This window comes from Chlorella variabilis, assembly GCF_000147415.1.
Source record: "Chlorella variabilis unplaced genomic scaffold CHLNCscaffold_3, whole genome shotgun sequence".
NCBI lineage: Eukaryota > Viridiplantae > Chlorophyta > Trebouxiophyceae > Chlorellales > Chlorellaceae > Chlorella > Chlorella variabilis.
In genome coordinates, this window is record NW_005435085.1 from 2,317,642 (window position 1) to 2,328,671 (window position 11,030).

Genomic DNA, 11,030 nt, shown 5'->3' on the forward strand with positions numbered 1-11,030 from the left:
GCGGGGGCGGCGCGGCACGCCGCGCCGGCCGCTGCTGCTTGTGCAGCTGGCGCCTGCCTGATGCAGTTGCCTGGCTGCCCGCACCACTGGCCCGCTCCCGGCCTGCTCCGTTGCAGTGGCAGCCTTCTCCCTTCTGGTGAACGACGGCCCAGCGACGATCGACGGGCTCACCCTCCATGCGCCGCTCTTTAATGGGCCTTTCCCAAAGGGCTGGACTGCCGTCAAGGGTGGGTGGCTTGTGGTGGGCGGGTGGGCAGGCGCAGGCCTGGCCCGCCGGCGGGGCCCGCTGGCGGGGCTGGCGTCCGTGCCGGCCACACGCTGCCGCTGGCGCACCCACACACACACACCTCCTCCTGCAGGCAAGTTCACCAACCTGAGAGCCCTGGTGCGCCTGACCCAGGACTACTTCGGAGTGATGGGCTGGCAGGTGGGCGGCGCTGAGCTGGCGCTGAGCTGGCGGCGTGCCGTGGGCTGTGCTGCGGGCGCCTGCGGCTGCCCGCTCGTGGGAGCCTGCCTGCCTGTCTGCCTGCCTGCCTCCTGCCTGCCTCCTGCCTGCCCAGTACCTCCTAGAGCCTTCTGAAGCCTGCAGTGGCGGCCATCCCCTGCTCCCTGCCTCCTGCTCCCCACCCCACCCCACCCTACCCCCTGCCCTCCCCCGCGTGACCATGCAGGGCGCCGGCAACGTCCTCAACTGGGGCGGCCTGTCCCGCCTCGTCTTGAAGCCCAAGGAGCTAAAGGCGCGCACCCTGCTCACCAGGTGCGCTCCCGGGCTGCTCCTGCTGCTCCTGGCGCTCTGCTGCTCGCGGTGGTAGCTAGCGCTGCCGCTGCTACTTCTGCTGCGGCTGCTGTGCGTGTGTGTAGCTGTCGACGTGGGGCACATGGCGTTGGTGGCTACTGAGCACTCCCCGCTCCTCGCTTTGGCATGCGACGCCCAGCAGCTGGCACCAGCCTAGCCCTCGCCACCTTGCCGCTCACCCGCCTGGGTGAGCAGCATTGAGCTGCCGCCCTGTAATGCCCCACCAAGTGCAGGCCTAGCGCCAAGGCCATGCCACTCACCCGCAACTCTGAGGTCTTGGCGCTGCCCCTGCCCCTACCCGACTGGAAGGCCGGTGAGCGGGCCCCTAGGGGTGGGAAGCGGGCAGGCGCCTCCTCTGCCTGCGCCGCGCCTCCAGCCCGTGGGCCCCTGCCCCCTTGAAACGCACGCGCGACCGACGCCGTGGCAGCAACGCCGCACGCCACACCCCACACCACACACCCGCTGCTGCCCCGCTTGCCTGCCGCCATGCACCGAAGCCATGCCGCGCCTTGCTCACAGCCGCCTGCGGCCTGCCTGCCTCCCTGCAGGCGCCACCAGGACCTTCTACGCCTACCACGTCTTTGCCAACGGCGCCACCGACTCGCGCACCATGTCCCTGGGGCCCCATAACCACGCCAAGATGCCCGCCCCCGGGCGCACGGTGAACCCCGGGATCGTGGTAGCGGGCGTGGAGGACCAGGGCAAGAAGGTGGGGGGCTGGCTTGCTTGTTGCTGCTTGCTTGCGTGCCTGCCTGCCAGTCTGCTTGCTTGCTTGCTGCTTCTGATCTAGCTTTGAAGAGGCGGTGCGTCTTGGGTTGCAGAGTGCAGTGGGCGGCCTTGTGTCCTTGGGCGGAGCGCGGCAACCGACCGCTGTGCCTCCTGTGGTCGCCCCCTGCGAACCCCTGCCTGCCACCCCTGCCGGCCTGCTGGCCTGCTGTGCTCTGCTCGCAGGTGAAGAGCCAGATCGCCATCACCCTCAAGAATGTGTCGGGGCGCACCATTCCCGCATCAGAGTGGACAGACCGCAAGTGGAAGGTCAGTTTCTATGAGCGCCGTAAAGCCCCGACTGCACACTGTGGTCGGCTGTTGTTTCCCATGCTGAGCCGCGCTGCGACCGCTATGCCGAGCGCCGGGGCGGTGCTGTTCCCCCAGCTGATGCCGCGCCTGCCTTGGCCTCTGACACCCCCCTTGTGCTGCGCCGCCGCTGCGCCGCAGTTCGGCCTGCGCTTCCGCCTCCAGATTGGAGTGGCGCAGCTGGAGTGATGGGCAGCAGCGCCCGCCACCGCAGCGCTGCCAGTTTTGTTTCCCATCCTCGTTTCTCTGTGCTTGCTTGCTTCTCACTGCGCCCTCCCTGCTCTGCTCTTCCATGCTTCCCTATTTGCAAGGACTGCCTTGACACTACTGGATCCAATGCTGCCACCATGCCCCACACCAAGCTCCTGTGAAAGCAGCATGCTCACACATGCAAGGATGAGCTGCAAAGGGAGGCGGGGCAGCTGGCGGCTGGAGCTCTAGCTCCCACTGCAGAGGCCCAGGGGCCGCTCAGGCGACAACGCCGTGCCTCTGCCACCGTGGCAGCCACCGCTGCTGCTTATGCTTCGCTGCCTTGCCTACCGCCGCCGAAGCGGCAGGTCACAGACATCGAAAAGTCGAGGCTCTCTGTGTAGTGAGCCCACCTGTGGCGCCAGGGAAGGACCAAGGGAGGGAGGGCTGGAGCAGCAGGATCGTTTGGAGGCAGCCGTGTCACATGTTCAGGTGGCTTGCAGGGGTCCCAGGCGGCGGCAGTGTGTTGGTAGCGGCACGCTTTTCTACACGTGAGTATGGCTGGACAGCCAGAGAAAGCACGCAGACGGCTGACCTGCTGGGGAAGAAGACAACGTCTCCCGGCTCCAGTACCGCCTGTACCGCCCGGGCCCGCACAGCCAGCGGGAAGCTGCTGTCCCCCGGCTGCGCCGCCAGCGGGGCGTGCATGTTGAGGCGGGAGCGGCGGCGGAGCAGGTGCGAATCGGGGTAGCAGTAGAGGCAGGCCAGCTGGTCGGGGCTCCAGAACAGCATGCGCTTCCTGCGGGGAGCAGGGCGGGGCTCAGCGCGTGCAGCAGGCGCAGCGGGCGCGGCGCACGTCGCCACCTGGCCGCCGCGTCGGCGTGGGGATGCAGCAGGAGGAAAGGGGCCTGGCACATGCTGCAAGCCTGGAGGCGGCCGCCGAGCTGCCCACCTGCCCTTGACTTGGGTCAGAAAGGAGTGGCTGAGGTCGTAGTGTGTGGGGCTGACGGCTCCCTGGGGCGACACCCACACACGCGCCGCCTGCGTCATCCGCAGGCCAGCCCCCGGCGGCGGCGGCGGCTCGGCGCTGCCGGTGCTCGGTGGTGCCGGCCCAGGGACCGGCCGGCCCGCGGTCGCCGGGCCCTGGGGCAGCGCAAAGGGTGGGCTGGCCAGGTCGGTGTCAGCCAGGAAGCTGGCCGGAAGCTTCGCCTGGAAGTAATAAAACTCAGGGACCGCCTGAAATGCTCCGCCAGCTCCTCCCGCCACCGCTGCCGCTGCTTCTGCCGGCCGCTGCGCGCCCGCCTGATGCTCGCTCGTCAGGCCGGCTGGGTTGATGATCATGTGACTGGCCAGAGGGTCACAGCCCTGCCCGCAGTACACGAGCGGGGGCAGGCGGCAGGGGTTGCGCCGCTGCAGACGGGCCGCCAGCTCAGCAGCGTCCATGCGCGCCACGCAGCTGGGCAGGGCCGCCACGCCTGCACAGGTGCGCGCACGCGGCGGCGCGGCGGCGGGCGGCGGCGCTTCAGCGTCAGGCATGGGCGACAACGGGCGGTACTGCGTGGCACCGCACAGCAGTGTTACCACAGAGCAGAGAGCAGCCCCGGGGCGGTACAAGGAGGCAGCGGCGCCGAAGAGCAGCGGCCCCACCTTGCTGTCCCGCCAGTACCACCGCCAGGCTGGGCTCCGTGAAGGGAAAATGCAGGGAAGGGGCCACGCGGGACCGCCCCTCCAGCCCAGCTGCCACGAGGTACCGCAGGGACCACCGCCGCAGCGCGGGCCAGTGCGCGGCGGCGCCCTTGAGCAGGACCGGCTGCGGCGCCAGGCCAGCCAGCCCGCCGGTGCCTGCACTGCAGTACCCCGCCTCATCCGGTACCACCGCCTGTTCCTGTCCTGCTGCAGCCGCCCAAATGATGGCGGCTGCCTGCTGCCGAGCAGCCTCCTGCCACCAGTCCAGCGTCAGCAGCTCGCCCGCCACGGCAGCAGCAACAACCGGCGGCGGCGGCGCTCCCACAAGCTCAGCCTCCATGCCGGCGCCGGCAGTCGCCGCCCACAGGCGCACCCGCAGGCGCTGCCACCGCGCGGCGCCGCTCCCGGCGGTGCCACCGGCGCCCTGCCTGGCGGTGGTGGTGCTGGTGGTGGAGCTGGTGCTGCTGGAGATGGGTGCAAGGGCGTCAAGCTGCTGGTGTGCTGCTGCTGCTGCTGCTGATGATGATGATGATGCTGCAGCTGCTGATGGTGATGGCGCCGCATTGTGTGCCGCCGCAGGCCTGCCTTCCCAGGGTGAGCCAGCCAGCCAGGTTCCTCTGCCAGCATCCCCCGCAGGAACAGCAGGTCTATCCGCCCAGCCAGCTGCACCGCCAGCGCTGCCGCCTCCTCCAGCCGCTGCTGCCGCGGCGGGGGCTCACGCTGCTCCGGGTGCTGCCGCTGCACCTGCTGCTCCGCCTCCTGATGCGCCTGCCCAGCCTGCTGCATCTGCTGGCCTCCAAAGCTGCCCTCAGGGCCCAGTTCCACATAGAGCTGCAGCGCAGCGGCCAGCTGCGGCCGGAGGGCCGGGTGGCGCCTCGCCGCATACTCCAGGCACCAATAGAGGTCCCGAGTGAACACCCGGCTGCTGGTGGTGGTGGTGACAGTGCCAGGGCTGCTGCTGCTGCTGCTGCTGCTGCTGCTGCCGGCGCTGCCGGCACCGCTGCTGCAGCACAAATAGAGCTCGAACGCGGCCCGCAGGCAGCGCTTCAGCGCCCACCGCAGGCCGCGGATGGCTGCGTCCGCGCTGCTGCCGGGGGCGGCGGCGCCTGGCCGCGCGGCGTCTCGCACGGCGGCTTCCACTTCTTGCACCAGGGTGGGCAGCAGGTGCAGCTGCGGCAGGGCTGCGACGTCCGGCAGCAGGCGGGGCAGGTCCCAGCCGTGCAGGCACACCGCCTGGGTCTTGAGCTGGAAGGCCAGGCTGGCATGGTGGTGCAGCGCCGAGGGAGCGATGCTGCCGCCCCGCCCTGGCTTGCTACCGCAAACGCCGCTGATGGTAGCGTCATGCCCCTGCTGCTGCTGCTGCTTCTGCTGCTGCCTGAACAAAGCGGCCAGCGGGGATCTGTGTGGCAGCGGCGCCGCCTTGAGCTCCACCTGCGATCGCGCAACCGCAGGCCTGTCAGCAGTGAGCGTTCGAGACACACAGCAGAGGGAGGAACAGCAGGCATGATGCATGGAGCCAGCACAACCAGCCAGCCCCACCTTGGCGACATGTGGAAAGTCGGCCCGCAGCTGCTCCGCCGACCGCCGCAGGCGGGCCGCCGCTCCAGGCGCCGCCTCCCCTGGCGCCTGCTCCTCCAGGTGCACCACCACGAAATCTGCGTCCGAAACGCCCGGCAGGAAGCATCCGCGCTGTGCCAGGCTGCCGCGCAGGTAGACTCCCACCAGGCTGGCACCCAGGGCCTGGCTGCAGGCCTCCACCGCCGCCTCCAGCAGCGGCAGGAGCTCTGGCGGCACCGCTTCCATGCTGGCTGTGCTGGGGACCAGCCCCTCCTCCGTCAGTGCCACTGGGTGCTGCTGTATGGGCCGCAGGAGGGTCTGTGGAAGCGGGGGCTGCTGCTGCTGCTGCACGCCAAGCGCTAGGCCCTCCGGGCTCCGGTCTGCCGCCTCCGCGGCGGCGGGTGGACGGCAGCGGCGGCGGCGGCGCCACCTGAGCGGGCCGGCTGCCGCGCTCCAGACGGACTGCGCATGCGTGCAGCTCAGCCCTCGCGTGTTCCGGCAAGCAAGCCCGCTCTGCGCCAAGTTTCTGGTCGGCGCTGTTGGTCCAGCCAGCGCCTGTGCCATGGGTAACTGAGAAACGCAATGGTAGATGCATGCGATTGCGCCAGTTGCGACAGGCTACCTCCTGTCCTGCATCTCTGTCACGCCTGGCGGCGCCGGCGGGGAACATCTCCAGTCATCCTTCATTGCTCTCATTCTTCGTTCGTTTTTACAGCACGAAGGCTGAAATATGCCAGAGCAACGAATTGATGGCAGCGGGGGCAGCAGCGGGGCCACACAAACACAGCGCATGCCAGCCGGCGGCCCCACCCTCCGCAGCCGCGCGGCCCCTGCAAGCGGGCCAGCTGCGGGGCCGGGGCGGGCTGGGAGGGCGCACTTCTCCTCAGGATGAAAACCAAGGTAAAGGCCGGGGCCGGGGGCGGCGGCGCGGGTCGGCACGGCAGGTGGCTCGGCGAGCCTTTCCCTGGCCGTGCGTCATAGGCGGCGCATGCGCGGTGGCCCGCTGCTTGCCACCTCAACTCCCAGACCGACGCGGGTCTTCACTTCAGGTCGGCAGCCACCTTGGCCGCCAAGGCCTCCAGGTCCAGGTTGCGCAGCTTGGCAAACGGCCGCGGCATCGCCTGCGGCAGAGGCGGGCGCAGGTAGAGGCTGGGGTGGCTGGGCGGCGAGGAGCATGGACCAAGGCGGTCAGGCAGCCGTAAGGAAAGCAAGGAGGCAGCGCAACAGCTCCCAGGCTGCCCGGCGCGGCTGGGAGCCAGCACGGCCGGAAGGAGGGGAGAGAGGCGGAGGGAGGCGCACCTGCAGCGACTCATACACCACTCCCTCGCGCCGCACCTCAAAGGTGCCCTTGCGTGGCTGCAGGGGCCGCGGGAAGGGGCCAGGAGGGAGGCAGCGGTCGTGGGCTGGCACCAGCTGGGGCCTGGATGCGGCTGCTGATGGGGAGGAGAAGGCCGGCACACATACACCACCCACCAAGGGATACGCAGGTGCCTAATGGCACTGCGGCCCACCTTGTCAGGGTTGATCACAAACACAGCTCCAGGTACACTCTCCTTCACAATCCCCTCCAGTTCGGCAGCCCTGCGGCAAGCGGCAAGGGCAGGGCTCTCGCCGGTGGGTGGGTGGGGCACAGTCGGTGCGAGGCCGTGCAGCTGCACCACTCCAGCCTGCATGACCCTGGCGCATGCAATGCATGGCCCCGCCCTGCAGCCCCAACCAGCAGCCCCGGAGCACCCACCGCCTCTTGAACACGCCTCAGGACCGGCAGTGCTCTATCACCACCGCGCCAGGCGCCACGGCAGCGGTGGCAGGCGCGGCAGGCGCGGCAGCCTGCTTGGACTTCTTTGCGGCAGCCTCCTTGGGGGCAGAGGCCTTGCGCTTGGGTGCCATGCTGTTGCTAGCAACTACAGCCAGTAGAGTGGGCCGACGCCGTGTGCAATGGTCAAACATGGTGGGAGCAGCGCCAGCGACGCGGGGCCAGCAGCGGGCGACGGCAGGCGATGGCTGGGCAAGCTGGCTGGAGCGGGGGAGCATGTGTCACGTCCAAAAGGGCTTCGCGACCTCACTGGGCACTTGGCGCAGCGCTGCTCGGGCCGATGCTCACACGGGCCGCTAATGAAGAACGCAGAGCTCTGCTAATCACTACCGTGTGGAATTCCGGAGTGCCCTGGCTCGCTGTCCTTCCACCCGTGGTCTGCGTGCCCCTTTGTGGCTGCCGCCACCACCGCCGCGGTACGTGGGCGGCGCACGTACCGCGGCGGCCCGCCCCACCTTGAGGCAACTGTGACAGCACCCGCCTTTGGCACTCCTGCCTCCTGCCGCGCCCGGGTGGACGCACGCAGCACGTGCAGGCATGCTGCCGCAAGCTGCCGCTTACCACGCAAGCTTAGCGGTGTCAGACAGCAGCAGCAACGGTTGCGGCTTACAACGACGCGTTGTTCTGTGAAAGATGAAGGGGAGAGGCCAAAGGGTTGAACAGGTTAGATCAAAAGAGTTTGTTTGCAATGTACTGCGGGCTGGACTACTCGCCGCAAAGTGTGCGCTTGATCTGACCAGTCAGAAGAAGGGAAACAACAGGATGGGATTGAGTAAACAGCGTTGGAGTGAATGGTGGAATTGTGTTGAGGGGAGGCGTGGAGCTAGGTAGGGTACAAGGAAATGCTGTGGAGAAAAGTGATAAACGGGAGTCCAGAAAGTCTCTATGCGGCCCTGCGAGCCGGAGGTGGTGTTGCCGCTGAGGCGGTGCTCTTGATACATGAGCGGGTGCTGCTTTTGATCCTGTCCGATAGAAGTGCAAGTCTGGAACAAATCCCGCCGCTGGCATCTGCTGGGCCTGCCAGGCATCACAGCAAAGGGCTATCTACATCTGCAGCAGAGTAGCACGCCACGTGTCAGCATGCCAGCATGCACCTGTGCTGGCTGCATGCGCCGCCCAGAGCTGCTGCCGCTACATGCATGCTACACTGCGGCAAACCAGCAGTCATGGGCAAGCGCTTACTCGAATTGCACGTAGCAATGTTTTCCCCCTTCCGCGCACTGCAGGCAAGGGGCAGCGCAGAGCACGTGGTGTGGGCGTCAGCTGCCCGGCATGACGATGAATGCGCACGGCGCAGGTTCAGCGCCTGCACTGCCCGGGCCACACCGCTGGTCTGCTCTGGATTTCAGTGCATGGCTGGCTATGCACCCACCAGGCTGGCCGGCTGGCACTCACCGGCTCTCCAAAGGTTGCGGCGCTGCATGGGATGGGCCCGCACGTGGTGAGGCCCTTGCCCGCACAAGTGCTGTTCAGCTTCCTGCAATTGGGAGGGAATCAAACAGAGCTCCGCACTCAGCTGCATGCGGCCTGTAGCTGTGGTCCTCTTCACACCACACAGCATGCAGGGCAAGCAGGCAGGCGGCGTTCCGGGGGCGTGCACCACCCCGAGCCACCCAGCCCGTGCCGCAGGGGCAGGGTCTGGCACTCACGTCACGCCGCTTGCCCAGCAGTCCTCGACGCTGAACGTGCCGTAGTCTGCCCCCGTGACCTGCTGGATGGTGCCAGACCCGCATCTGAGCATCAGGTCGTCGCCCTGCCGTGCGGCAAAGTCCACCACGGTGCTGGGCTGGGTGGAGCTCAGCACGACCGAGTAAGTTGGCAGCAGGTTGTCTGGCCGCTCGAAAGGGTCCGGCACCCGCACCCAGCCGTCCTTCCTCATGTTGCAGATGCCCGAGGGGAAGTTCTTGAAGCCCACAAAGGAGAAGGCGCCGCACTCGGGGCTGGCCCTGCACGTCGCGCAGCAGCTTTCCAGGCTGGCGGCAGCAAACGGGAAGCCCGCAGCCGTGCCGCCGTCCAGCGTCACGCCTTCCTCGGTCGGGCCGCAGGTCGTGGCTGCGGCAGGAGGGGCAGTGCAGCGTGAGGAAGGCGGGCACTTACCACGGGCGCGGGCGCAGCCAGCCAGGCCAGGTGCGCATCGCGGTCCTCCCTCAGGCCGCGGCTAAGAAAGGCCTTCTTTGAAGGCGCTGGAGCTAGTGTCTAAACCCTCCGAGAGGGCACAGGTTCGATTCCTCCCATGTCGAAACTTTGTGAGGACAAACGCGGCATAGCTGACCGGCTCAGCGCCAATCCAAGCCAATTCCTTCGGGAACGCCTAATAGAATCGCCAAGGCTTCGGCACAGGCCTCCCCGGGACCCATTCACTACTAGTGGGGGGTACTGCACTTGGCGCGTCGGGCAGATCAAATAATGGTCTAAAGCTAGACGTTAAAACCGGGAAGTGAAGCTTGTGGAGGCTCTTCCCCACCTTTACCTCCCAGGAACCAGGCCACGGCGTGCATGCTGCCAGCGACAACGCAAATGCTGCGCTGGTTGGGAGGGCCGCCTGGGCGCAATTCAAGGCAAGCAGGCGGCTGGAGGGAGCGCCTCCACTCACATGGCGGCCTGCAGGCAGGAATGGGAGCGGGCACAGCAGGCGCAGCCGCGTCAGCTGCCTGACCGGTCGCCCCCGCGCTGCCCCAGCTTCGTAAATGCGCCTAGGCAGCCGCAGGGCCTTGGCAGCAGCAGGCTGGCTGGCGCAGCAGCAGCTGGCGGAGGGCCGGGGTGTGCCCGGAGTTGATATGCGGCGCCGGCTGCCGGCAGCTGCCCACCTGGCGACGTCTCCCAGCAGGGCCCTGAGGCCCACCCAGGCGGTGCGGCTGGGGGTGTCCCTAGGGAAAGCCAACAGTTCCACCGTGTAGCCGGGAGTGAGCGGCGGGGTGTCAGGGGAGGCGGCGGGTATGGTGAGCCCCTGGGCAGGCAGGCTCCAGGCCTTGCCCTTGGCGGATCCCCGGGGCACCACTACGTCCAGCGTGGCGCCGGTGGGCGTCGTGAAGCGCACGATGAAGGGCAGGGTGGCGTTCGGGGACCAGTTGGTGATGAGGAGGGAGGTGATGGTGACGGACGCGTTCCAGGGCGGCGTGATGCGGTAGCCGCTGGGCAGGGGCGGGACAACCTGGGAGCAGGCGCCGCCGTAGGCCAGCCACAGGCCGCTGGGGTCGCGGGCGAGGTTGGTGGGCTCGGGGCAGCCCGTGGCGCGGATGAAGGGAAGGTCAAAGGCGAGGCCCACGTCTGTGAAGCCGGCCCGGCAGCCGGCGCCTGACGCGCGGAAGCCGCCGTCGGGGAGCGGCGGCGTGGAGGTGCGGTTGAGCGTCCAGGTGCAGTCGGGGCTGCGTCGAGGGGTGCAGGGGAGGTGCAGGGCAGGGAGAGGCGGCGGTCAGGGCAGGCACTCGCTCTTGGGTGCGCCCCGGTCAGGGCATGCCCTGTGGCCAAGAGCCAAGAGGCGCCGTCAAGAGGCAGGCCAAGGCAGGCGAGCGGGGCCCCAGCTGGCTCTCACAGCTTGCACTTGGCGCCTGCGTTGACGGCGTGGAAGCCCTCAGCGCACTTGGCGCAGGTGACGGAGTCGGAGCACGTGAGGCAGCCTGGCAAGTTGCAGCTGCAGCGCAGGGCGCGGGGTGGCACAGGGAGGGCAGCGAAGCGTCGCCTCAGCGCTGCATGCCAGCACAGTGAAGCGGCTGGAGGAGGCGCCGCAGCGCCAAACGGCAGCCAGGCATGCACGCATGCGCATGCTGCCGCAAGCCAGCGGCTTACGGCTTACGCTTTGCCACACGCCAGGCCCCCTCCTGACACCTTCTGCAGCGATGCAGACCCAGCCGTGCACTGCGAGCATGCCTGCAAAACGAGGGGGTGGATGGGGTGGGGATGGGGGGTGGGGGG

At 68.4% G+C, this 11,030-nt stretch overlaps 4 protein-coding genes across 4 annotated transcripts in view; all 4 read right to left on the reverse strand.

Moving 5' to 3' along the window:
* Positions 1 to 2,387: 2,387 nt before the first annotated feature.
* On the reverse strand, positions 2,388 to 5,548 carry CHLNCDRAFT_140939 (hypothetical protein; the record flags this gene model as incomplete). Its single annotated transcript, XM_005850984.1, has 6 exons — positions 2,388 to 2,472; positions 2,655 to 2,858; positions 3,012 to 3,534; positions 3,707 to 4,209; positions 4,386 to 5,176; positions 5,285 to 5,548. The coding sequence occupies 6 exons, from the start codon at positions 5,546 to 5,548 to the stop codon at positions 2,388 to 2,390; spliced, it is 2,370 nt and encodes a 789-aa protein (XP_005851046.1).
* A 794-nt stretch (positions 5,549 to 6,342) lies between these two features.
* Positions 6,343 to 7,192, reverse strand: CHLNCDRAFT_140940 (hypothetical protein; the record flags this gene model as incomplete). The annotated part of the gene is made up of 4 exons (XM_005850985.1): positions 6,343 to 6,423; positions 6,602 to 6,658; positions 6,814 to 6,883; positions 7,065 to 7,192. 4 exons carry the CDS (start codon positions 7,190 to 7,192, stop codon positions 6,343 to 6,345), a joined length of 336 nt encoding a protein of 111 aa, XP_005851047.1.
* Positions 7,193 to 8,296: 1,104 nt separating this feature from the next.
* Positions 8,297 to 9,616, reverse strand: CHLNCDRAFT_140941 (expressed protein; the record flags this gene model as incomplete). Its single annotated transcript, XM_005850986.1, has 4 exons — positions 8,297 to 8,338; positions 8,514 to 8,595; positions 8,768 to 9,170; positions 9,583 to 9,616. The coding sequence occupies 4 exons, from the start codon at positions 9,614 to 9,616 to the stop codon at positions 8,297 to 8,299; spliced, it is 561 nt and encodes a 186-aa protein (XP_005851048.1).
* Positions 9,617 to 9,707: 91 nt separating this feature from the next.
* The window catches only part of CHLNCDRAFT_140942 (hypothetical protein), a gene marked incomplete at both ends in the record, with an annotated part of 1,473 nt that continues 150 nt past the window's right edge, over positions 9,708 to 11,030 (reverse strand). Inside the window, 4 exons of the mRNA XM_005850987.1 lie at positions 9,708 to 9,719; positions 9,961 to 10,483; positions 10,651 to 10,749; positions 10,912 to 10,985. Coding sequence (XP_005851049.1) covers positions 9,708 to 9,719; positions 9,961 to 10,483; positions 10,651 to 10,749; positions 10,912 to 10,985 — 708 coding nt within the window. The remainder of the gene's footprint in view (positions 9,720 to 9,960; positions 10,484 to 10,650; positions 10,750 to 10,911; positions 10,986 to 11,030) is intronic.